The sequence below is a fragment of the Phycodurus eques genome, chromosome 1, assembly GCF_024500275.1.
Source record: "Phycodurus eques isolate BA_2022a chromosome 1, UOR_Pequ_1.1, whole genome shotgun sequence".
Classification (NCBI taxonomy): domain Eukaryota; kingdom Metazoa; phylum Chordata; class Actinopteri; order Syngnathiformes; family Syngnathidae; genus Phycodurus; species Phycodurus eques.
The window spans coordinates 34,672,502-34,699,955 of NC_084525.1; the positions used below are offsets into that span (position 1 = coordinate 34,672,502).

The window sequence follows — 27,454 nt, forward strand, 5'->3', positions numbered from 1 at the left end:
TCTAAAACAATTATGCTTTTGGAAATGGGAGATTTCCTCTTGATGCCAGCGATACTTAACTAATAGTTATATATATAGTGCACTACATCAGTATTGATTATATACCAATAGAACGAAACACTGTAAACATATAGTATTTTAAAAATTCACTTATCCCGGAATGTTTTGAGTTCCCCATAAAATGTTACGTTTTACATTAACATTGAATTCAATGTAATAAGAGGAAACACAAAATGGACACAAACAATTAAAATACATAAATGTGTTTATTTTGTTGAAGTCATAATTTTCTTAGCATTGTAAATCTATTTTTCAAAAAGAAAGCATTCTTTACAGCATCAGGCAGGAAATGTTTCACTTTGTACACCTTGTGAACGGGAGCGGGAAGAGGCGTGTTGTGTTACGCTAGCACGCTGTGGTAGTGTGGTGGATACACTGTTAGATTTAGTGCAGTTATTGCATTACAAAGCAACCATCCTCAAAAAGGAGTAGTGCAATTTTTTTCTTTTTTTTTTTTTGTACTCACACTGAAGACGAAGTCCAGATGGTGTAAGGCGTTTCATTTTTCAATTTTAGGCTTAGTATTGCATACAGAATAAGACATAGGAAACTAAATGACAACCTTGTAAAAATTGTGCTTCATAAATTGGAAATAACCCTCAACCGCTTCATCAGTTGTTTAATCATTGGTCCACTCTGGCAAAATAGAATGAAAATAGCTAATTGAAGAGCTAAGACATGCAGGACATCAATCTGATCTGGAGACCATTTTCAGTGAAGGAATTTCTAAGGGCGTCAAGTAAGCGAGTGCCCATCTCAACTTGAACTTGTGGGTGTGAGTTAGAGTGCTTTTTGTAGTAAGTGGAGAAGGAAACCGCCACAAAGAAGACTATCACTGCAATACAACGGGCAAAACCAGAAAAGATGCATTACTAAAATACTTAACGGTCAAAAGAATCAGAATTCATGCAGCACTTGCATAGTTTTTTTTTTTTGTCTTTTTTCTCAATCATGCTGTTTTTTTCCTCTTCAAAATATACATACAACACTAGATACATATGCGACATAGAAGCAGTAAACAAGTAATTCCTTAAGTCAGCTGGTATGAACCCTGCGAGACGCTCGCAGGCTGACTGCGTAAGAACGCGATGACGTTATGTCATGTCGCGGGCAGGTGCTACAGCTGCGAGTCCTTCGCCACACGCTTGTCACATGGAGCTGAGGGACACCTGAGGGTCGGCCGTGGGAAAACTGCAGTACACAACGGGGCGCAATGATTAAGGAGAGGCTAGTGTGGAACCTGGGGATGCTACAATCAAAGAATGTGCTACAATCGGATGACAGGGTGGTGCAGAGACACCGCGAGGCATGCAAACGAACATTCTCGGAGGCCACCGCGTGCTTCATGTGCGGACAACGGGTCGACGTAAACAAGCAATTTGGGCACCAACATTCCCTTTTGTTTTTTTTACACGTGTTTACATTCTCTGTGCCCGTCTGCTTTTTCAAGGTGTTCGCAAGTGATTGTGCAATAGCAGAGAGAAAGAGAGAGAGAGAGAGAGAGATGCACTGGTGGTGACAGTGTCATGTACTGCAGCTTCACTCTTGCAATGTGCCATTCGTTATCTTCGTAAGTTTACGACAAAACGTGGGCGGCAGCGTGTATCTGAAACAAGCGACCAAATCAAGAAGCAATGTAACTAAACTCCGTGCCCATTCAGTATTTACATGATCCGAAAATGCATGAGTATCTTCCATCTGTGAATTCGACAGTAAACATTCCTACATTAGTTTAGCCATAGAGATCATTCGGCCCCTGTTCTGGCATCAATGTGCAAATAGTCTCCAAATAATGATACTCTAGTCACACATGCAACAGTAAAGATAACTAAACATGTTTTGCTTTAAGGCCAGTATACTGGATATGGAGACATCCTACAATAGAGAAACACTGGCAAAGCAGCACAAGTTTGCCTGAAGAGACATTCCATTGCAGAGTAGCCCTGTTGACAATCTGACAATCGGCCCGGAGATGTCAAAATGTCCCCTCGGTGGCGATAAAGTGATGCTGTAAAAATAGACCTGGACTTGTGGATTCCTCAGTAGGTGTCTCGAGGCCAAGGGCGACTGCGCTGGCGGTTGATTCTGTGGTTGTGACCCTGCTGGGCTTCACTTTGAAGCAGCCTGTCCTGCGACTCGTGACTGTTGGCGTTGTGGCCGACGGCGTGGCCCCGGTGCGCGGGGTACATACCCCTGTATGCGCGGCCGGGGCACGGAGAGGCGTACCCATCCTCCTCCTCTTCCTCGTCGTCTTCTCCCACCCTCTGGCACGGGCTCCCCCTCTGGCCGTGAGACAGGGAGTCGCTAGCCTCGTCTGATGGCATGAGACTGTCCTGCTCCAAGGGGGAGAGGGCCTCCTCGCCTGCCTCGTCTTCCTCCTCCCCTTCCTGCGCCTCGGCCTCCAAACCCACCGCCTCACTAGCCTGCGGCTGGTTCTTGTTCTGGAAGAACAAAAGTTGAGAGGCACAACAAGTGGTTTTACTCTTCCTCCTTATGAAAGCTGTTCTGTCACATCAAAGTTTTGATGGATGCAAACAAATAAGGGTGACTGTGACAAAAGAATCCAAACAACTTGTGAAGAAGGACTTACAAGACGCCACCTCTGATGCCTCAAAAGAAGGCATATGGAGACAAATAAGAACAGTTATATAGGCAGCTTCTATTTATTACGGTGCACTGGGGGCGTTGTATCTCATTTAAGTAAATGCTTGGGTGCGAATGACATGTAGTCATTTGCCCAAATTAAATGATTATTTTGTGATTGACATTGAATATATGAAAAAAATGAAAAAGGACAGAGACACCATTTTGGCCACCATTTAGCTATCTAAAGCCATCTATCCATCGAGCTAGCTAGGTGGCTAGCTAGCTACTGTATGTATGTTATAAAAAAAATAATAATAAAAAGTTCAAGTCTTGAATGATATGTTTCGTTCGAGTACAGTAAGTCCTTTTTAGCAAGGTGTTTGCAAAGTTTTGTCCGTGTGTACAGACATCACAACAGATTAAATGCCAGTGAAAAGGTGGAGATGGAGGGAATGGAGAGGCTATATGGCATAAGTGTCAGTGTACTGTACACATACTGTATTGTGGTCTTATTCCTATTATTGTGGAACACGAAGTACACACATTACCGATAGCGTCATGTGACATTGCGAGGGCTGCTGGCACATTAACGAGGCATGCGTGGAAACGGACAAGAAGAACAGACAAGGAGCAGCAATGAGAAGATTCTGCCAAATGACACGCAAGTTCAGTCATTTTAGGCTCCATGTGTCATTCAGCGCAGTGGATTCAAACTGCTGATTCACCCGACACCGTCAACTCGAGGAGAGGAGGAAGGATGTGGCACACCAATAAAACACTGTGTCATCCCCATGTTTGGCTCAGGTGTTAAAGGTGTGTGTGTTGCATATACCCCACTACTCACCCCAGCTGGTAAAGCCATCATTCAATTATTTCCTGTATTTCAGAAAATGTTAAGCATGGATGAGCGAGAGGACACACAAGCGGAGACAATTAAATCAAAAACACAGGAGTGAGAATTGGGAGACGTCGAAAACAGGGACAACATAACACAAAAGTCTTGACACGGGACAGTTGAGACCAGTGAAGCGCAGCTCACCTGGAGACTGGAGTTGGCGGACGGCGGGGTCATCAGACTCTGCTCTAAAAGAGGATTAAGAGGGGTGGTGCCTGGGAGATGAGTGGCCCGCCAGTATATCTCCAGGTATTCAGCCAAATGCTCACAAGCATCCTCCAGCTGGTTTTCATCCAAAATGACATCAAACAAATCCTACGGGCAAAAGTACAAATTTGAAATGGGAGCAATGATTGAAACAGAAGTGACGGCCACTTGGGCAAGTGGTCCTAAAAAAACAAAACAAAACAAAACAAAAAACCCCAAAACTCCAAAAAACACATCATTAGCATTCCAAACTGTGGATTAAGTTGCATTAATGTCATTTTAAGATGTTTTTTGAAATGTCAGAGTACTTTCTGAATTGTTGATTGACAGTTACATCTTGATTTCTATTCAGGCTTGTGTTAATAAGCCGAGTGGTTCGCACTTCTGCCTCAGAGTCAAGAAGTCCTGAGTTTGAATCTTGGCTTGGGCCCTCCTGTGTGGGGTTAGCATGCTCTCCCCATACCCGAATGGGATTTCTCTGGTTGCTCCCACATTCCCCAAAAATGCACGTTAGGTTAATTGAAGACTCATGGTCCAAAGGTGCAAATGTGGGTGTGAATGTTTTTTTGTCTATAGGTGCCCTGCGATTGGCTGGCGACCGGTCGCCTGTCTGTCTCTTGCCCAAAGTCAGCTGTGATAGGCTCCAATAATGTGATAGGCTCGGCGGGAAAGAAGATGGATGGATGATATGGGTTGATTTTTGCAATTTTAGATTAATTGTAGATGGCAAAACATACAGTGTTCTCCATACAAAGTACACGCCTTACAATACAACTGAAGAAGACCCATAGCTGAGTGTTTGTAAACTAGACTCTAGTACGCATAAGCGGTACAGAAAACGGGTGGTTGCAGCCTGACAGCGCACATTTGGCCAGTTTTTCCGCTATCCACCTCGTTATCAATGAATTCATTTGAGCCCTTTTGTGTATGCCAATCAACTCCTGACTTGCCCTTGTCTTCTTCAAACAGTGGCTCATTGTTGTAACTAGTACAGTATATTTCATGCTCCTGTTTCTGTTGATTCCTTTTTAGAGCATTGATTTACTTGTCATCTCAGTGCGTAATTCCCACTGTTCTCATGAGTCAATAAAATATTTTGTTAATTCCTACTTGCCTTGTTCTGCATCGGGCATTTGACATTGCCACCACTCATTTTGACAGCTAATGGAATACATGCAGGTATTTCTGGAAGGAATGAAATTTAGGTAATTCTGTGATTCTAGACATTTATTTACATTTAAGATTTGTATTAACAACTATAAGGTCTGATTTACCAGCAGTTTGGTGTTCAAACATCTTCGATGGATGCAATTTGAAATAGTCCCACTTCATAGTAATCATAAAAAATGTTAGTGAATATATTTAATGTACAGTAGGTATATCATATTAATGGTAAATATTTACCACCCTGGTAATTTGCAGCATATGAAGACATTCTGACGGGGACTGATAGTCCACTTACAGGGGGGCACTGAGTGAGTTTGTCTGCAGCCATCATCTGCACATTCAGGTGCTTGCTCTGAGACTTCCCCCTGGACTTGATCAGCCTCTGGAGCACCTGAGAGAAGCCCAAAGAGTAGAGGTTGTCCACACTGAGGTAGAAAAGGGAGTTATTGTGGACGGTACCTTTGGTGAGGAGACTTTAACGTAGACAACGATGGGCGCGAGGGAGGTTTTGGCGAGCTGCGCCGGATGGTTGATGGTGTCCGCATCCAGAACCACCAGCTGCAGCGTTTTGGCCAGTTCAAATATCCTCTCGATTTCGCTTTGAACCTCCGCTGCATTAACCACATCATTTTCCATGTTCAGTCCTTGAACTACTGATCATCAAAAAGTACCCATCTTTTTAATGTGACTTTTACCCAAACTGGAGCGAGTGTTGGACCTCTCCATTATGGGTCTTTTATTGAGGACAGATCTCTTGGCTAAAGACAGGTCGGCAGTGACACGTGTGATTGAGATTCTGGGGTTTCAGTGAAAGTGGCAAAAACATACAATTAATACAATATTTGGGGCCGACTGAACAAACCAGCGACAAATGTTATTCTTGACGTCTACTGACCTTCCTTCAAATCTGTGTTTCAGGAAGTCAAAAAGGGCTTTCTGCATCATATCTGTAACCTGGGGGGAAGAGAGAAGACACTAGCATTTAACGTAATTATTTTAATCGGATAAACATTAAACGGAGCAGTGACAGACTAGTTTTAGTGCAAAGTGTTTGTGTTATTCTATTGGCCAGAGGTCAAATGCGGCTTGCTGACCTCATAACCCTTGAGTGATGGTCCCACGAGGACCACCGGCCTCATGGAGGGCACCACATCATATGGAGGGACATGTTCCTGCCACACACAGGGCAAGGCAAGAGATGAAACGGATGACGATCACCATGGGGGGGTGGTGAAAAAGGAATTGGGGGAAAAGACAACCACAGCAAATATCAAAAAGGAGAGTAATGAGTTAACTTACCTGTTTTTGCTTCTGTTTAGCTTTTGAAAATAAAAAAGTCATTAAGTTGATTCAGATAAAACACTGGCAGACACCAGTCGGACAAAAAGGCTGCATGTGTAATACTTACATTCACCTGCAGATGGTGGTGTGGTCCGCCAGCTCCCAGTCACCATGTCTCCTAAACTGGAGGAGTTGCCCCCTGTTTTTCTGTAATGCCAAACCACAATATTACTACATGAACTCCATAGACTTCAAAAATGACCAAAATGTGTTTGCACATTGACACTGCTAATGCATTTGCATAATGTATATGTACTCAGTAACTGTGTTTATCATACAAGGGTGTTCAGCTTCCATTCGAGCTAGAAACCAGGTTACCAAAGAAATTAACATTGCAAAGAGGATCTATGCAGCAAAGTTGGAAAAACAGTTTAGCGCGAACGACTCGAAATCAGTCTGGCGTGCATTCCAATCGCTGACTAATTACAAGCGACGATCCCCCCAAGCTGAGAACAATAGCACACTAGCCAACGACTTGAATACCTTCTATTGCAGATTTGAAAAGGACAGTTTCACTCCACACACCCACCCGGCCGCACCCGCGACCACAACCACACCTCTGACTTCTGCGTTAACCATCCATGAACAGGATGTGAGACGCATCTTCAAACAACAGAAGATTAACAAAGCAACAGGACCGGACCATGTGTCCCCATCCTGCCTCAAAGCCTGCGCGGACCAGCTCGCTCCAGTCTTCACTCAGATCTTTAACAGATCTTTGGAAATGTGCGAAGTTCCATCCTGCTTCAAACGCTCCACCATCATTCCAGTCCCCAAGAAACCTGCAATCTCTGGTCTGAATGACTACAGGCCTGTCGCTTTGACATCTGTGGTCATGAAGTCCTTTGAACGTCTCGTGCTGGACCACCTCAAGAGTGTCACAGGTCCCCTGCTGGACCCCCTGCAGTTTGGCTACCAAGCGAACAGGTCTGCGGATGATGCAGTCAACATGGGACTGCACTTCATCCTCGAACACCTCGACAGTGCAGGGACCTACGCGAGGATCCTGTTCGTGGACTTCAGCTCAGCGTTCAACACCATCATCCCTGAACTCCTTTCAACCAAGCTTCTCCAGCTCAGCGTCTCACCTGCCATCTGCCAGTGGATTTACAGCTTTCTGACGGGCAGGACACAGCAGGTCAGGCTGGGGGAGGCCACCTCATCCACACGCAGCATCAGCACTGGGGCGCCCCAAGGTTGTGTCCTCTCTCCGCTGCTCTTTTCTCTCTACACGAACGACTGCACCTCTGCGAACCCGACTGTCAAGCTCCTGAAGTTTGCAGATGACACCACTGTCATCGGCCTCATCAAGGACGGTGACGAGTCTGCATATCGACAGGAAGCGGAGCGGCTGGAGCTGTGGTGCGGGCGACACAACCTGGAGCTGAACACGCTCAAGACGGTAGAGATGATCGTGGACTTCAGGAGGCATCCTTCGCCACAGCTGCCCCTCACGTTGTCCAGCTGCCTTGTGTCAACCGTCGAGACCTTCAAGTTCCTGGGAATTACAATCTCTCAGGACCTGAAGAGGGCGACCAACATCAACCCCGTCCTCAAAAAGGCCCAGCAGAGGATGTACTTCCTGCGGCTTCTGAGAAAGCACGGCCTGCCACCGGAGCTGCTGAGACAGTTCTACACAGCGGTCATCGAATCGGTCCTGTGTTCTTCCATCACAGTCTGGTTTGGTGCTGCTACAAAAAAGGACAAACTCCGACTGCAACGGACAATCAAAACTGCCGAAAGGATTGTCGGTACCCCCCTACCCACCATTGAGGACTTGCACGCTGCCAGAACTAAGACAAGGGCGTGCAAAATCCTCTCGGACCGTCTGCACCCCGGTCACCGGCTCTTCCAGCTCCTTCCCTCAGGTAGGCGCTACCGATCAACGCAAACTAGAACTAGTAGACATTCCAACAGCTTCTTCCCTCTTGCGATCAACTTCTTAAACACCTAACCTACAATTCCATTACAACAAGCTGGCAATTTTTTGACTTGAGTTCGTTGTCACATTTCTGTGGGGCCAATTATGTATTACTCGTGCACTCACTGTAGTTGTCTCGCCATGCTGCACTATTTGCATATACTGGCCACTCATGCCAGAGTAGCATCTGCTCCATTTGCACACTGATTGAGGAGTATCTGTAACATTTGCACAACCAACATTGTCCCAGATGATCGCACTACTCGGCACTTTAAACCGCATACACTCCTTGAAGTCTCGGCGCCCTTTGCACAATGGTCATTGCACCGGACTATTGCAATATTAGTCGTTCGAACTGCTCTAAGTGCTAGAGGACTCTGCATCTTTTTGCACAATTGTTTTTTGTCAATGTCTTGATGTCCCCAAAGTGTTCTGTAAATTGACTGTTTGTTGTACTAGAGCGGCTCCAACTACCGGAGACAAATTCCTTGTGTGTTTTGGACATACTTGGCAAATAAAGATGATTCTGATTCTGATTCTGATTCTGTTTTGTTTGCTGCTCAATGGGATTTATGGATTTATCATAAATTGTTGCTTATTTTAACATCAGTTTTATTTCATCACTGCACTATTTCTGTTTCTTCCTAATACCAATTCCTGTCCAGTGGCAGTAAACCAGATTTTGAAAAAAACCCTCTAAAAAGGCACAGTACCTCTGTTTCTGCTCTTGTTTGAGTCTCATTGCCTCCAGTCTCAGCGGGCTAGGGATGAAGGCAATGTCAGCTCCCTCCTTGACTAGCCGGCCGATCCACCAGTCATTACTGTACTTCTGTTAAATTGAGAAAAAGAAAAAAAACAGTTCAGCGTCAAGCAAATGTTTGCTGTTTAAACAGAGGAGAACCTAGTTGGAATGAGTATCAATCACTCACTTCTTTGATGTGCAGGAAGTCTTTGGCATCAAAGTTGACTGCAGCTCCTTGTACAGGGCAGTCCTCATCCAGAGCTCCACAGTAACTCACATTTGTCTTTACTGCAAACGCTACAGGTTTGGACTGGCAAAAAAAATTAAACAATAAAGCCGCCTGATGTGAAAAATGTGATTGACTCTAGAATAGGCACTTACGACAAAATGAAATCATATTTATGGCTCCAACTAACGATTATTTAATGTGATTGTTTGATCTGTTTAATGTGATTGTTTAATCTGTCAATTGTTTGTTCAATTAATCAGATAAAAAATATATATAAATGTCCATCCCTTTATTCAAAAACAGGAAATTATTTCAATTTGACAGTGCAGAAAATGCACAAACAAATTGAATCTGATTTAGTTTCTGGTTTGGTCTGTGACATCGTTCAGAAAATGGGCAAAAATGGGGAAGATTTTTTTCCAAAGTAAAAGAAGATGTTTGCAAATGTCTTATTTTAATGAAACACTAGAATAATCAGCTTGCTTTATTAATATAATAAACGTAATTATTAATATTGATTGTCAAGAGGCTGAAATTCCAAGGATTTGGACAAATTTAACTTAAACAAGGTCTCTCAACGATTTATCGATCATACAAATAATTATCGATTAATTTGATAACTGATTAGTTATCGATTAATAGATTAATTGTTGCACCTCTACTCATATTGCTTTCAGGAGACTGGCCTTCTGTCTGTTCGGATTCCACAAAAAAAATCTCCATCTGATATTGTGAACCAATGTCGTCCAAGCGTGTCACCAAAAAATGTTTCCTGCACAGGTAACATTTTTGCAGAGTGACAGTAATACTTAAAAACAATAAAATGGGTGGCTGCGATTGGATGGTGGCCAGTTCAGGGTGTACCCCACCTCTCGCCCAGAGTCAGCTGGGATAGGCCCCCCCTCTCGTGAGGATAAGTGGTACGGAAAATGGATGGATGGAATGAAAATGGGTGGCAAAAACTTATCTTTGATGAGTACCGCTTTGTGCTACAATCTCCTTTTTTTGTTACATCATTGTCATTATCTACCATATGAGAGCCTGGGAAAGTTTTTGTTCTGGTTGTGGATTCTTGTTTTAATGTACTGTTAGACCTTTTTTCCCATGCAGGATTACATGCATTGCTAATATTATACATCTACCAGAAGAAAAATGCATAACTACTACACATGTGCCACACCAAATGAGCAAAAATAACCAAAACAATTCATTAATAATGATGACGAGAACAATTATTTCCTGGTATGAAATGAATGAATGTTCTACCTTAGCTCTGTCGAGCTGAAGTTGTGCCTGGCGCTCGGCTTCACGCCGATACGCCTCGCGGTCCTCCTCTGCTGACAGGTCGGAATCCGATGGTCTACTGGTATAGGAATCAGCCGACCCCTAGTGGGACAGTGTGAGGGAATGGAAGAATCTTTATGCAGTCATTTCCTTATTTGCATCACAGCTTTCTAGTGTGTGCTGCATTTTGTGCTGCTGGGTTCGTTTGCAGGTGTCTGTTCACCCCAACACGCTCATGAGGGAGCCTGTGTGTATGTACAACACAATCTGCTGCTCTCCCACACCCGCCATCCTCTGGAAGACCAAATATAGCACAAAGGAGGAAACCACTTCCTCTTCTCTCCTGCTTGGCCCCATTCCATCCCATCATCCCCCACAGTGGTGCAGCACATATACATCCTTTTTTGCCTTGTTTATTCTCCAAAGACATTGCCTCATTAGCAAAATGATATGCCTGTGATCATTTTTCACTCGTAAAGATTTAAGGACACATACTAGTTTGGCTTCTGCATTGTGCTGAAAACAACAGATCAAACAAAGACAAACTTTACTATTTAGTGCTGCAAATGGGTTCAATATTCCCGATAAAATGAATGATCAAAATGAATCTCTGTGCATTTGTGTAATGAGGAGAACTGCAAATTAGGCCTGCCCTGCCCATCTGAAAGAATTCATCTTGTATCACCAAGCGTTTCCTGTGTCACGCGGAAGAGAACCAGGTAGCATGCACCTCTGCTGCTTGTGTGTGCTTGTCTGTGTTAGATAAGATCTGATTTCTTGCTCTCATAAACTCTGCAAAGCAACACTGCACCAGCGCCAGGCAGCACTGGCAGAATAAAAGGAGAATGAGTTGGATTGATAGAGTCAACAATTCAGACAAGATATACATTACTGAGAAGACAAGAATGTTTACGACCCCGGAGAGTGGGCATGGCTGACAGATTGCTGGAAAGACAAGAGAAGTATCCACAATTTATAACTGATCTTAAGGGTGGCTATCTCGTGGGGAAGGGCAGATTAGAACAGAATCCAATGCTATAATGAAACTGTGTGAGAGTGGACTGTCAATCATCGTCGCGCATCCATAGGAGGGCGTCAGGGTGGGTAAAGACCATGAGAGACACACACCTAGATTATCAGAAATTTAACTGATAAGGAGGGCAGCGCTAGAGCCAGTTAAAGACATTGACTCCTGTATCTTCTGTGGTAAGGCACTGGGTTAAACAAGCATAAGCAAGGCGTTTTGTCAGAGGACTGTTAAAAGATACGATCGAGATCTGCCTAGGCTGGCTGTGTCTGTCTTTCATTATTTGTGTGGTGAGATTACAGACCTGTAACACAAACTATCTGTCCTCAAAACCCATTCAGTCTTTTGAAAATGAAGTTTGAAACCACACAGTAGATAAACTTTCATGCTGGCAAAGCTGCGCTGCATTGCAGACTGCAATGTCGTCATGTTTGTCGATCAGGTCTCGAGGGCAAAATTTAAGACTTTTCCTCTCTTTTCTTCTCAAACGGTAAAACCAATGACCTCATTTATGCAGAAATTGTCTGAAAGGAAGATTTTATCAGCCCAAACTAATAAAGCCACCAAAGGTCCTCCTAGAGTCAAGAGCATAGACGTGTCTAGCCCATTTTTGTCTACGCATAAAGTGAATAAAAGCACCCACATTTGAGAGATCTGTAGAATAGTTTTTTACTGTGTCCCTTTTTTAACACGCTAGAAAAAAAACAAACAACAACAACAAAACCATACAGTAATTGGTTGAAATGTAATATTCTAACAACAAAAATACAGTATATCCCCCTTGCCTCAAAATGGTTTGATCCACCCCAGACGTCCCACCTCTCCTTAACTGTGTTGTGAGTGCCGATCTCAAGTTACGCAGAGAAATACCTTCCCGCGAGTGGTGACATTCATATGCCTATCTTGCTTAAAATAGGATGTATGGCAAATTTCTTACAGTATTTCCCACTTGCCAAAACACAAAACCCTATTGTCTGAAGCAAATGCTCAATGTCCTATAGTTGGGAGAACATTCCCTTTTCACCTAGTTAGACCAACTTGAGAACATATTTCCACCCACTAAAACACTTGCTTTTTTCATTATGTACATGATTACAGTATGACTCTATACATCGTTCTACACAAAAAGGTGCTTCAATGCATAGATTTTCCATCATACTTGTAAGGCCTAGTACTTTTTTGTTTTGATACAATTGCTAAACAGGATTTTTGTTTGGTTTTGCAAAATACAATGCTATTGTGAACAATCAAGATTATTCCTCCCGCTTTATGATCTAATGATTGTGTTTTCCTTTTTTCTATGGAGTGCGTAATGACTGTGCAGTGGGGTTTTCCATTTTGATTGATTCAGGATCAGTTTTGAGGAACAGTTTCGTTTTGCAGGAAGAGTCAGTGGTTTTGTGGATGTAGCTTGAATTTCTGGATTTGTGTTTTAGCAATTGAGGAAAACTAACTTCTACCACTCAATACCAACACAATGTCATCCTTACAAGGCCTAATTTTTGCTGTTCATATTGTTATGTAGGAATTAGCGAAACATTTTTCTTGCTAGGAAACGTTACAGATGGTCAGACACCACTGTCCTTTTTTAATTGGAATGTGTGTGTGTGCACACGTGTGCACGTGTGCAGGCGTGCATGTGTGTACAAACAAGTAGCATCATGGATATTTCTGGGAAGGGGAAGAGCCAAGTTCATATACTGTATGTATTAGATGGTGTATTTACAATGATGTTAAAAGTTGGATCGATGTATCAGTTTACATCTCTTATTAGATATAAAACACATAAGGGGTTAATTGGGGCCCCCTAGTGGAGCTAGACCTGGAGGTGGGGCTTGATGGAGAGCGCCTGGTGGCGAGGCCTGCACCCATGGGGCCAAGCCCAAGGAGGTAACGTGCTTCCTCCTTTCCCATGGGCTCACCACCTGTGGGAGGGGCCAACGCTGTCTGGTGCACTGTGAGATGGGTGGTGGCCAAAAGGAGGGGCCCTTGGCAGTCCGATTCCTGGTTACAGAAGTCGGCTCTAGGGATGTGGAACTATAGCTCTCTGGCAGGGAAAGAGCCTGAGATGCTGGGTGAGGTTGAAAAATTCAGACGAGACATAGTTGGGCTCACCTCAGCACACAGCTTTGGCTACGGCAGCAGTTTTCTGGATAAGGATTGGACTCTTTTCTACTCTGGAGTTGCCCATGGTGAGAGGCTCTGAGCAGGTGTGGGGATATTTATACTTACAGTAGATCCCCAAAGCTGTCTGTACGTTGGAGTTCACCCCAGCAGATGAGAGGGTAGCCTCCCTCTGCCTCTTAACTGTTGTTTGTGCCAATGCACCAAACAGCAGCTCAGCGTTCCCACCATTTTGGAGTCCTTGGAGGGGGTGCTGGAGAGCGCCCCTGTTGGGGACTCCTTCGTTCTGCTGGGGGACTTCAATGCTCATGTGGGCAGTGACAGTGAGACCTGGAAGGGGAGGAATGCCCCCCCACCCACCACCCCGATCTGAACTCGAGTGGTTGTTTTGTTACTGGACTTCTGTGCTCATCATGGACGGTCCATAATAAACACCATTTTCAAACATAAGGGTGTCTATACGTAGACTTGATACGACGACACCCTAGGCCGCATGTCTTCAACACTCGGGTGAAGAGAGGGGCAGAGCTGTCAAACGATCACCACCTGGTGGTGTGTTGTCTCCGATGGTGGGGTAAGATGCCAGTCTGACCTGGCAGACCCAAATGTATTGATAAGGTCTGCTGGGAACGTCTGGCAGAGTCCCCTGTCTGAAAGAGCTTCAACTCCCACCTCTGGCATAACTTTTCCCACGTCCTGGGAGAGGCGGGGGGACATTGAGTCAGAGTGGACAATGTTCCACACCTCCATTGTTGAGGCAGTCTGTGCCTGTCGTAGTGGCAATCCCTGCTGATGGACACCTATCAAGCCTTTCTGCACAATGGGACTCCAGAGGCAGCTGATGGGTATCGACTGCATCAATTCCAAATCCATATGGTTTAATATGATGTTAGTCTACCCTTGGCAGCTATAACAGCTTCAATTCTTGTGGGAAGGCTTTCAACAAGGTTTAGAAGTGAGTTTATGGACATTTTTGCCCATTCTTCCAAGGCCATATTTGTGAGGTCACACACTGATGTTGGACGAGAAGGTCTGGCTCACTGTCCACTCGAAATCAACCCAAAGGTGTTCAATCTATTGAGGTCAGGACTCTGAGCAGGCCAGTCAAGTTCATCCATACCAAATTATCTCCTCCATGTCTTTATGGACCCTGCTTTGTGCACTGGTGCACAGGCATGTTGTAACAGGAAGGGGTAATCTCCAAACTGTTTGACTGTCCAGAATCTCTTGGTATGCTGAAGCATTCAGAGTTCCTTTCACTGGAGCTCAGGGGCAATTATTTTGGACATTTCCAACTTTGTAGGAACAGTTTGGAGGTCCTATTCCAACATGATTGTGCATCAGTGCACAAATCAAGGTTCATAAAGACATGGATGAGACAATTTGATGTGGATGAACTTGACTGACTTACACAATCCTGACCTCAACCCTATAGAACACTTTTGGATGAATTAGAGCGGCGACCGAGAGCCAGGCCTTCTCGCCAAACATCAGCGTGTAACCTTACAAATGTGCTTCTGGAAAAATGATCATAAATTCCAATATACACACTCCTAAACCTTGTGGAAAACCTTCCCAGAAGAGTTTAAGATTATAACTGCAGAGAGTGTACCAATGTCATATCTATGGCTTAAGAATGGGATGTCACTTAAATTCATATCTAAGTCAAGGCAGGTAATAGAATACTTTTGGTAAGAACTGTCCCAGTACCAAGTAATTTGATTTGACCCACCAGAAAAAAGAGCCTTTCAAGAAAAGTACAGTAGTTCAAAAGCTTTAAACTATTAGAATACTCTTCTTTATAAAAAAGAAAATGCTGCTTGCTGTTTTGCAATGGTCTCAGATATGATGCATTAGTTATTGATGGAGTCACTAAATGGTAAAATAATTTGGTGTTACGATATGTTAATTTTATAATAACAATCCATTCCTCTTTTGTTGAGGTTTTTTTAAATAACCTTTATGAGAGGGGAGGGGATCCCACCCAACAACTACGATATATAAAGTATGAGTTAATACTGCCACTTTATAGTATAGTACGTTCCTTTGTCCACACCGGTTATGCAGTGTTTTGGGTCGTTTTTTTTCTTTTTCTAAAAAGTTGCCATTTTGCAGCAAAATATGGAGATCCCATACCTCCATTAATATTGTATGTGTGTGAGAGCGAGAGAGAGAGAGTGAGTGTACGTGAGGCCAGTATACCAGTTTTATAATGCTTAATATTGTGTGTGCATGCCCGTGTGTTGTTTGAGCAGTAAAATGCGTCCCCGCACCCACCCCCCCTTAGGCATTTCTAGCCCATTTTTGGGCCCAGAACAGTATAGTCCCAGTACCCCTAAACCTCGGAACCTAGAATTGCCCCTAGTCAAGAGACACACACTTTCGGGATTCCTGTTTCCATTTACGTCTGCATTTTTTAAAAATCTGACATACGAAATATAATATAATATAAATAAACTTTTCCCTGTGGCACGGTTGGGCGACTGGTTAGCAGATCTGCCTCAGAGTTCTGGGAACCGGTGTTCAAATCCCGGCCCGGTTGTGTGGAGTTTGCATGTTCTCCCCGTGCCTGGGTGGGTTTTCTCCAGGCACTCCGGTTTCCTCCCACATCCCAAAACCATGCGTGGTAGGTTCATTGGGGACTCTACATTGCCCGAAGGCAGCTGGGATAGGCTCCAGCACTCCGCGACCCTAGTGAGGATAAGCGGCAAAGAAAAATGGATGGCTGGATGGATGGATATTAAATATGTATTTTGCCATGATAAAACGTGTGATCTTATAAACTGTAGAACCATCATGAGTCAATGTTTCAACAATGTTAAAAACTGACACCATACACACACACACACACACACAATGTATACAGACCCTTTCCAAAAAATTTTAATTTCATGGAAAATTGTATTTCCATAATTCCATTCAAAAAGTTAAATTTTCATAGATTATAGATTCAGGGCCCACAATTTAAACACTTTAAAGTATTTATTTGTTTATTTTTACATAATTTGGGCTTCCACCTCATAAAACCCACAAAATCAGGAAATTCAAAAATTTAGAATACTGTGAAGAAATCAGCCCAAATTTTGCAGGCCATTAATGTTTTAAACTGAGTGTCACACACTAATCATCTACTAAACTCAAAGCACCTGCACAGGTTTCCCCATGTGTCATTAAATTGCTTCAGTTTGGTTCAATTGTCTCAGTTGGGTTCAATATGGGGAAGACTGCAGACTTGACAACTGGCCAGAAGACCATCATTGATACCCTCCATAGGATGGGTAAGCCACAAAGGTTCATAGCTAAGGAGGTTGGCTGTTCACAGAGTGCTGTGTCCAAGCATATCAATAAAATGTGGGAGGAGAAGATGTACCAGCAAAAGAGTTGACCGTGGGCTTCAGCGTATTATCAGAGTGGAATGAGGTGGGAGTCACAGCTTCGAAAACCACCACATTCAGACGCATACGGGAGATGGGCTACAACTGTCGGGTTCCACTTCTGAGCCTGAGCATACATAGGAAGCGTCTCAACTGGGCCAAGGAGAAGAAGGACTGGACTGTTGGCCAGTGGTCCATGGTCCTCTATTCCGATGAAAGTGTGCCCTTCATTGGGGAATCAAGGTCCAAGGGTTTGGCGGAAGACGGGTGAAGAACAGAACCCAAGCTGCTTGAGGTCCAGTGTGAAATATCCACAGTCAGTCATGATTTGGGGTGCAATGTCCAGTGGAGGTGTTGGTAAACTGCTTTCTTAAATCCAAGTTCACCGCAACAATCTACCAGAATGTTTTGGAGGACTTGATGATTCCTTCTGCTGAGGATCTGTATGGAGATGCAGATTTCATCTTCCAGCAGGACCTGGCCCCTGCCCATACCTACAGAAGCACCAAAACCTGGTTTGATGACTCTGTCAATTGACTGTCTGTTGTCATACTAGAGTGGCTCCAATTACCGGAGACAAATTCCTTGTGTGTTTTTTGGACATACTTGGCAAATAAAGATGATTCTGATTATGAAGAACTGACAGCAAGCATCAAGGAAATCTGGGCTTCCATAACTCCTAGGCAATGCCACAGGCTGATTGCCTCAATGCCACGGCACATCGAGGCAGTGATTAAACCAAAGGGACTCCCAATCAAGTATTGAAGATTAATGTATCGTTTTAAAAGTACCATATTTTGATTGATTTAATGTGACCCTAATTTCTTTTTTTCCCCCTACAAAAACTGAGAAGTAAATGGTGATTTCTTTACAATATTCTAATTTTTTGAATTTGTGATTTTGTGGGTTTTATGAGCTGGAAGCTCAAATTATGTAAAAATAAACAAATAAATACTTGAAATTATTTAAACTGTGGGCCCTGAATCTATAATCTATGAAAGTTTAACTTTTCAAATGATTTATTATGGAAATAAATAAACTTTACCGGGTGGAGGACTGGTTAGCACATCTGCCTCACAGTTCTGAGGACCGGGGTCAAATCCCGGCCCCGCCTGTGTGGAGTTTGCATGTTCTCCCCGTGCCTGCGTGGGTTTTCTCCGGGAACTCCAGTTTCCTCCCACATCCCAAAAACATGGATGGTAGGTTGAGTGAAGACTCCAAATAACCCTTAGGTGTGAATGTGTACACGACTGGTTGTTTGTTTATATGTGCCCTGCGATTGGCTGGCAACCAGTTCAGGGTGTGATCCACCTCTCGCCCGAAGACAGCTTGGATAAGCTCCAGCACACCCGCGACCCTTGTGAGGATAAAGCGGTACTGAAAATGGATGGATAAACTTTTCCATGATATTAAATTTTTTTGGAAAAGGTCTGTATATGGATGGATATGATGACACAATTTAGCACAGAATTTCAAACAACATGCCGAGTTGCTCAATAGCCAACTTGGGGTGGGAGAAATAATAGATTATTTGATGCATCACAATACAAATGTAAACAATTCTGAATCAAATAATTAATTTCAAAAATCCATCATTGAATAACATCAAGATGGCAGAACGGACAAAGTGGAACTCAGAAGTGCTGCAGTGCAACACCCACCGGACAGTCAGTTCATGTAGTGAACATTAAAGTGCTGTAGTGTAAATAAGATACAAAAATTCATAGCATGTGTTCTAAAACCCGAAGCAGCTAAACTGGAATATATGACAACATTTATCTTGAGTTTTGTCTGTTTGTGTTCCCCATGACTGAAAAGTGGCAACCAGTCTAGAGTGTACCCTTCCTCTCACCGAAAGTCAGCTCATTGTATAAACCATGGCTGGATGATCTGTGTCTGACTGTGGCTCTGAGAAAGGTGATCACCTCCCACGTCAGTGATGCCATCTCACAGAGCTTTCTGCAATGTGAACAGATACGCGTGACGCAGACACGCCTGTTATTTATGTGGGTGAGGTGTAAACAGATTTGTATAATGATAAGACTGTAATCGTGCCTAATCCAAGTACAGGTATTCATCACTATAAGCTGAGTTGCTAACACTGTAATGATTTCTATGAGCCAATAATTGCTTTACTCTGAGCATCTCAACAGTAGTCAGGAGGTGGAATAGCATTTCTGTAAACAACTAGTTACAGTTTCTTTTTCCAGAAGCGAAACTTGAACCATAACCATCCGTTCCTGCCGCCACAGTTAATGTATGTCTCACTCCAGGAACAAATATATACCAGAATTTAAACAATGGCAGAACGTTTTTTACGGTCAAATAGGTTCCAAGACTGCATGCTCATGTGAAAAACAGATGGTTTCATTGGCTGAAAAAGATAATGTACAAAAACAGAATATATTATTCACAGCTCCCCCCCATCTCCCAACAACAGAAAATGCAAACATCAGAGATTTGAGAGAATCCAGTCACCAAATATCTATGAAAAAAAAGCATTCTATTAACTGCACAGCCGTAATTCAATGTCAAACAGACAATAGCGACCCCACCCAATCCCAACAATCGGCAACCTATTTGCAACTCATGTTCCTAAAACTTGCCGGCAAGAGACGAGACATTCAGGGCCTAGCAACATTCAGTCCTACTTATGGCAGCACGCTGCTGCAGAAATGAGTCATATGCCATAGCTCCTCCATGTACACCCCACCCCACCACAGACAAGAAACTATCTGCTCTGTTGGGGGAAATCGCCTCCCTCTGCATTAAACACATTTTGTCAGATCACCTATGGGTGTCACCGCCTGCAGCATGTGTGGAGACGAGGTAATGACCGAGAGGTGCTCGTATGAGCATTGAACCCACGCATCATGTTGCCCGAGGCCTTCAAAGGGAAGGAAGATAATGAATATTTCACACCACTGCAATATTTTCAGGGGATCTGCAGGTTGTCATTAACCCCCCCGATCAGGATAACTAATGTTCCCTCCTGAAGAAGGTGTCTGCTCAGCCTTTTCCCCCCTCTCTTTTTTCTTGCAGCTGTCTCACTTGTGTAAATGCTTCTTGCCACACAACACGAGGCATAAATGCACACATTTATGTTAGAGCAACGAAGAAAATATCAACATCAAGCGTAAATGTAGTGCAATCCAATTCTGGACTCTCATGTTGAATATTGCCTTAGGCATATGATGGAGCTGTGTCTTCTCAAAAATTTTGAATCTAGTGCTTTTGTCAGACTTGTGTGTGGCCTTTTGTTAACTTTAGCTCAGTAATACCTCCTTGCTCCTGTCGGGATTATGACTCGATAAACAGCCCTCCTTTTGAACCGGGACACATCAAATTAAGTAAACTTCTGACACAACAAAACATGCAAATACCAACTGCATTGACATGACATCATCAAATCAGAGGAGACGCTACGCAATAGCATGAACACTTCACCAAACCTTAATTTGTCTCTCTTACATGTGCTTGACCCAAAAACTTTAATTATAAATTGAGCCTCTGCTGGGAATTTTCATGTAACAGTATTGTACCATATTTAAGCACCTCGTTGCCCTCTTCTGATCAAAGGAAAAACTACAGTACAACTTAGGAGACATCACTTACTAACAATGTATGCAGTCTAAACGTAATTGTAATGACAAAAACAACACCACAAATTGATTTTTGCTCCTATTGTTTTAATCTATTCAAACAACTATAGGCATGGAAAAGCACCTGAATCAAATCTTTAGAGGTCACAAAATGGCCTGTATATCACTGAATGACTACATATCAATCTCATTCTCTCCTCTCACCAGACAACAAAGTAGTCTAAAATACAAATAGAAATGAGTGAGAGGTCATGAAAAAGGTTTACCTGCCGTTTAATGAAACTGGATGTTGTGTCTGAGGACGTGCTGCCATCCGAGCGTTTGAAGCGGCTCTTGCGTTTAGGCAACTTTCTGGGCAGCTGTGTGCAAACACAAAGCAAAAGGAACACAAAAACACACAGATCAGATCCCAATATTGTACCAATACCAGACATACAGTATACTGTACTTTTAGTCTGTTACTTCTTTGAAACTTTGTAAAGTTTTGTCTAATCTTCTTTGTACATTTTGATAAAAATAGTCTGTCGCATACCACTTATTTATTAAATAGCCTCTGTCGTTGCTATAGTGATCCTGGATCAGTTACATCAGTGGTTTATAATATTGGTGGACCAGTCAGGACACCCCACATCTTGTGTTAGCACTAGCATCAATGCTAACATCAGTGTCAGAGTTGTGGGTGGTTATGTTATTTATATATTGGACATTCATCCAACATTAGCTATTAGCTTGTCAGACATGAATGAGTAAAACCAATATAAAGGAGGGTAGCACAGTTGACTACTGGTTAGCATACCTGCCTCACAGTGCTGAGGTTCAGGGTTGGAATCTTGACTCTGACCTTCCTGTGTGGCGTTTGCATGTCCTCCCCATGCTTGTGTGGGTTTTCTGTGGGTACTCTGGTGGCTACATTCCCAAAACATGCATGTTAGGTTAATTGGAGACTCTAAATTGTATTGTGCATGGATGTAAATGTGAGTGTGACTATTTGTCTATATGTGCCCTGTAATTGAATGGCAACCAGTTCAGGTTATAGCCCACCTCTTGCCCAATCTTAGCTGCAATAGGCTTCAGCGGCAGATGGCTCCCCATGCACGAGGGGGGTGACCATGGGAGTGTCCACCCTAAAGTCTATGGGGGCGGCCGCCACCACAGGCACCGCCCTTGTCTGGACAATTTAAAGGACTGCAACCTTTCAAATGAGTTTTGATGCAAAATCATTTTAATCCGTGGTTTTCAAGTATCTATTTACCAAGCTGAGAACGAATCTCTGTCCAATTTCCAATATTTAACTAAGTACATTTCAGTCAGCTTGTCAACAAACAATTTCCATTTCCATACTTATCAACTTCACCAACTGTACACTTTTGAACTTTTACATCAAATAAGATGTATATTTTGTTTTAAAAAAAAGAAAAAAAAAACACATTGCACTGGCTTTTACATTTTGAGATTGAGCCTTTTTTTTGGTCGCAAGCACTGTTAATTAAGCATTTTCATCTCTTACTTAAGACAATTTTAAGCAATCAAAATCTCAGTTTGTATGTTAAATCATGTTGACGTTGGCATTAAACATGCAGCCAGTGTCAGTACATGTTTTAAGCCCAAATATCATCTTGAACCATGTAATAGCCTCTTTAGAGTGGCTGAGTGCAAAAGATCTGCTGTTTTACTGTAGTTTTCTTCTCATCACAAATTATGACTGCAGGAGGGTGCAGGCTGTATATATTTAGCTGATTGGTCAAAAAAATGAATAAAGAACTCACTAGCTTAAATGCTACAGGCCCGGTAGATTGAGGCTACAGGTGAAGCAAATTATCACAGTAGCGTTAGCTTTTTTTTTTTAACATTGTCGCAAAAAAGACGCTGGAATAAACCACAAGCAGCAACTACACTAATATTGTAATTTTGTGTTCATTATGAGAAGATCCCCTCATATAGGCTACTGATGTTTTGGCATCAACCGCAGTTTCTTTATAAAAAAATAAAATAAAATGAAAATTTTAAAAAAGCAAGAAAGTAGCCTATATGCCAAAATGCGACGCCTTCACGTTGAACCACACGTAGCCACAGGATAACCAGTCAACCATTCGTCGCTTTCAATCCCCCAAACCTACCTGGAAATAGTGCGACTGGGGCCCGCTTTCCACAGCCGAGAGCGGGTCTACGGGCGGAGTGGACATTGTGACCGCGGGCACCGCGGAGCGTGAGCAGGGGTGCGCGGAGGAGGCGAGGCGCACGAGGACATGGGTTTACTGGAGGTGGAATAAGGTGGCAGGCGACAGCAAACACATCGAAATCAGCGATTAAGAGCCGCGTAGTAGCGGCAACACAATGACGAGGCGAGCAATATCAGAGCCGTGTAAAACAAAAACAAACAACCCCCCCCCCCCCCACAAAAAAAAACAAAAGAACGCGTCCCAGTGTTAGCAGAAGAGGAGAAACGGAGATGTAACGACGCGCCTGTGAGAGTGAAGCTAGGGCTCCCAGCGCAGGTTCGTACTAAGTGCCTCCATGCCGGGGGTGTCCAAACTGGTTCAATATGGACGAAATATACGTCCACACCGCAATTAAGACAGAGCCTTGGTGATCATTTCCCTTTTAAATTTAAAATGGTGTTGTATGAATTTATCTACTCAGCTATTTCATATTGTGGAGGTGAGAATTTGTGGGCGAGACTGCGGTTCACATATGGCTCGATAGCATCTTTTCATGTCAGATCCCAATATGGCGACGGTGCCTATATCTGCCAGCAACAATAGGTTACTTTTTAAAGCAACAGTAGAGTAGGACTTTGACCAGAACGTATTAATATTTACAAAGAACATAGTACCATATTTTTTAACAGGATATCTCAGCTCAGGCCTTCCTCTGTGGAGTTTGCAGGTTCTCTGCTGCTTGGGTGGGTTTCACTATTTTACTTCTAATTTCTCCTCTCAAATGTATTGGAACGGGCAGGCAACAAGTAGCATACATGACTTATTATATAACGCCAGCAGCCAGCTTGGTATTTGGTACAGAGGCCTTCAGTGGAGATTTACCCGATTTAGGCCCGCTGTTCAATCAACAAAAGTGGACCATCACTAAAAATGGCAATTTTTCACCACACACCAAGCAACTGAGCACCACACATCTGCAGCAAAGGAAAATCTGTGACCCTGTGTCGTGTTTTGAGACTACACAGACAATATACTGTATTGTGTTATTTTTTTCACTGAACCACAAAAACATTGCACGATTGTCATGGAAAAAGCGGATCACTCCAAAGAAGAGGAAACGGGTGAGAATAAGGCAAGAGTATGGATATTCTGAGAGGCTGTTAGGAATGATCGATCGCCCCATCTAGTGACTTCATCTGTGCATTTTGTCGACAAACTGCAAGTTCCGTTCTAGGTACAGATACATGTGACATTAAAGATATATCTGATTATTTTTGTAAAATGCAATATATACATATATTGTACAATATTATACACTGTTAGACATTCCTGTAAATTCTACAGTTATTTACCACAACACCATACAGTAAAATACTTTAAAGTGATTGTACAGTAATTAACTACAGTTTCCACGGCATCATGGGATTTTGGTTGACGTCACACAGAGTTACTGTATTTTGTAGCAGAAGATGCATAGCTCCCAGTATGCATTGCACCATAAAATGTTGAATTGTAGCTAAAATAAAGACGTTAATCCTTAATGTTCATAAACGATCAGGATTAATTTAACATGAATAATGTATGTTTATGTTACCCGTAGTTGGTTGAGTGTGTGTCTTATTTAACTCTCGCATTACACTTATGTTGCACTTTGTTTTCATGAAACCCTAAATGTGGGTTGCATGCGATACAGTGACATACCGGTAAATTCTGCTGTACGCTAGGTGAAGTTAAGCTCACCGTTGCCTCGTGACTTACAACGGGTGAGTTATCAACTGCATAGTGCGGTGCGGTGCGGTGCGGTGCGGTGCGGTGCAGTGCGTATAGTCTGCAGTGTGAACTTCCTTGTGATTACTCAAGTTGGCCTATTTGGCCGGTATGTTACTGTACATTCAAGTTTACAGTAACTTACTGTCAATAGTGTTGCCAGTGCATTTATATAGTGCTTTATCTACAGCGTCACAGTGCTCAAAGAGCTTAACAGAGGCTCACAGTCATCCATACATTCACACAGTAAGGGCGGTTGCTGGGAGCAATTTAGGGTTCAGTGTCTTTCCTAAGGACACAGACAGTGGACAGTTGGAGCCCAGATTCGGAGTCACTCTCCTTGCCAATACTGAAGGTGGTGAGCTTGCTCTTTGGTATACCATGAGCAGGCAATTACCATTTCCAGGATGCCATGGGCTGCAGGTTCTAGTGTAGGCATGGGTGTGCATAAGGCGCATGGCATTGATGGATGTACTGGTGGAGGTGCATGCTGTATGAAATATGCTCCAAGTGGGCAAGGAAGATAAATGTATACCTGGTACTCTTATCGGTTGTGGAATAGTGAATGATGCTGGGCATATTGAAGTTGGTGATCCAACTGAAGATGAGGCTTTTGGTGTGACCGGCTGGGATGGCAAACCTAATTGAAAAGTAATCTGTTGTTCAGGCTATGGAATAGTCAGAGCAGGAGTGAACACGTGACTGAGGCAGGCAACAGGGACCATACAAACCCGTGGCTGGGTTATGGGTGGATTGCCTTTGCCCATTGCCTTTGCCCATAGTCTGCTCTCTGACTGGTATTTGATGGAAAATTTATACCATCATACATTAATTCATGTGCATTATTACATAACTGTAAGTCTCACAAATGTGACTTATTTAGTTCTGACTGATGACTAATTGGACTGTTGAGTGTGTTTGTGGTTGAAGGGATAGTTCCTGTTTGATTAAATGAGAGGATGGTGAAGTTAGACAAGACCATCTTCCTGGGATAAGAGACAACACTATTAGTCAGATAGAGCACATGTTTAGTGAAGATAGTGAGACGTGTTTTACACAGGTATAAATGAGATACTTTGAGAAGTATCTTTGAACATGCACTTTTGCTGTATGGTTGTTCCTTGCAAAAATATATCAAATCACCTTTAAGCTTATCCAGGTCACCAAGATCTTCGTGAAGTACCCGCAGGTTTTGCCTGTAGTGACTGCCAGAAGGGCTGCCTATCTCTAGCCATGGCAAGATACAATATTATGTAATGAGAGTATGGTGGAGGATATAGTGGGAAGGTTTGAAGACAAGGCAGAGGTTTGGCAGGGTCCATCACAAAGTACTTCCACCAACTGTTAGCTCAGGTCCTTGTAGCATGCCTCCATGCATTGCCACTGACTGCTCTTCACAGATCTATGCGGCTGTGGTCAGGCGAGGAGAATTCAACCAGGTTTGATTCCTGGTCACTGCATCAATTCCTAGCCACTGCTGGTCCCAAACCCAGATTAAAAAATAGGTGGGTTGTGTCAGGAAAGGCATCCGGCGTAAGAATTGTGCCAAACAAATCCTGCGAGTGACTCGCTGAGGCTCTGGCCTTCCTATGTGGACTTTGCATGTTCTCCTCATAATTTGTGTGGGTTTTCTTTTGTGGTAATCAGACTTCTTCGCAGCCTTCCAAAAACATGTGTAATAGGTTAATCGAAGACTCTAAATTGTCCATAGGTGCGAACGTGAGTGTGAATGGTTCTTTGTCTATGTGCCCTGCAACTCTACCCCATCTGTTGCCCAAAATTAGCGAGGATAGACTTAGCCCGTAATAAGGATAATAAGTGATCAAAAATAGATGGATATGTATTGTAGTACTCATGGACTGTCCAGCATTTCAGAGCATTACAGTGCAGTGCCAACGAGAGACTATAGAAAGACGATGATGATGACGATGAGGATGATGATGATGTTAATCCAGGGGTTAACCGCTCGTATCCACGTAGTTGACTGAGGCTAAAGGCCAGGCTAATGGGGTTGACTGCTAATGTTTGCTGCCAACACTATAGCTGTAACCAGGCTAGCTTGGCTCTTGTTATCCAAAGTTAACTGTTTCAACGTTATCATTACATTAGTGGTTAACTTCATTTAACACTTAACATTTGCGAATGGTAAAATAAAATTGGTCGCTTCAATCGTTATTAAAAATAAGAGACTGTTTAAGAGTCCTTTACTAGTTTATCGTATCCATATTAACAGTGGGTACCGTATTTTTACACTTGTATGCCGAGCAAGAATGTTAAACAGTTACTTTCCTGTAAAGTTGATAAAGGTGTTATGACGTTAGAATGGGTGAATTAGCATTTTTGATTATTTATTTAGAGAATTATTTTGAAATAGTACAGTATGTTTTAAACAATTCCTTTACCGCTTATCCTCACTGGGGTAACGGGTGTGCTGGAGCCTATCCCAGCTGTCTTCAGGTGAGAGGCGGGGTACACCCTTATCTGGTCGCCAGCCAATTGCAGAGTGCATAGAAACAAACAACCATTTACACTCACATTCACACTACGGACAATATAGTCTTCAATCAACTTACCATTGCATGTTTTTGGAATGTGGGAGGAAACTGGAGTACCTGGAGAAAACCCACGCAGGCATGGGGAGAACATGCAAACTCCACACAGGCGACGCCGGATTTGAATGCGGGTCCTCAGATCTGTGAGGCACATTTTCTAACCAGTCGCCCACCGTGCCGCCAGCTCACATTATTGCACTCTTTATTTTTGTAAGACAACTACATGTTACGAGTGAGGCCAGTTTTGCCTCACTAGCAAAATATGTATTTGTCCTACTAGTATCCCGAAGTGGCGGCACGGTGGACGACTGGTTAGAGCGTCAGCCTCACAGTTCTGAGGACCCGGGTTCAATCCCCGGCCCCGCCTGTGTGGAGTTTGCATGTTCTCCCCGTGCCTGCGTGGGTTTTCTCCGGGCA

At 43.2% G+C, this 27,454-nt stretch overlaps 1 protein-coding gene across 2 annotated transcripts; it reads right to left on the reverse strand.

The window, feature by feature from the left end:
* Positions 1-270: 270 nt before the first annotated feature.
* Positions 271-22,942, reverse strand: cacnb3a (calcium channel, voltage-dependent, beta 3a). Of its 2 annotated transcripts, XM_061689641.1 has the most exons (15): positions 22,677-22,942; positions 20,826-20,918; positions 10,415-10,534; positions 9,107-9,229; positions 8,891-9,006; positions 6,324-6,403; positions 6,215-6,234; positions 6,010-6,087; positions 5,811-5,869; positions 5,611-5,711; positions 5,375-5,526; positions 5,211-5,306; positions 3,686-3,856; positions 2,083-2,501; positions 271-1,251 (listed from the first exon to the last, which is right to left on the reverse strand). In XM_061689641.1, the coding sequence occupies exons 1-14, from the start codon at positions 22,740-22,742 to the stop codon at positions 2,100-2,102; spliced, it is 1,677 nt and encodes a 558-aa protein (XP_061545625.1). In that variant the 5' UTR covers positions 22,743-22,942; the 3' UTR covers positions 271-1,251; positions 2,083-2,099. The 2 variants fall into 2 exon arrangements, with proteins under 2 accessions (XP_061545625.1, XP_061545615.1); XM_061689631.1 differs by having other exon boundaries at positions 271-2,501.
* Between the last annotated feature and the right edge of the window lie 4,512 nt (positions 22,943-27,454).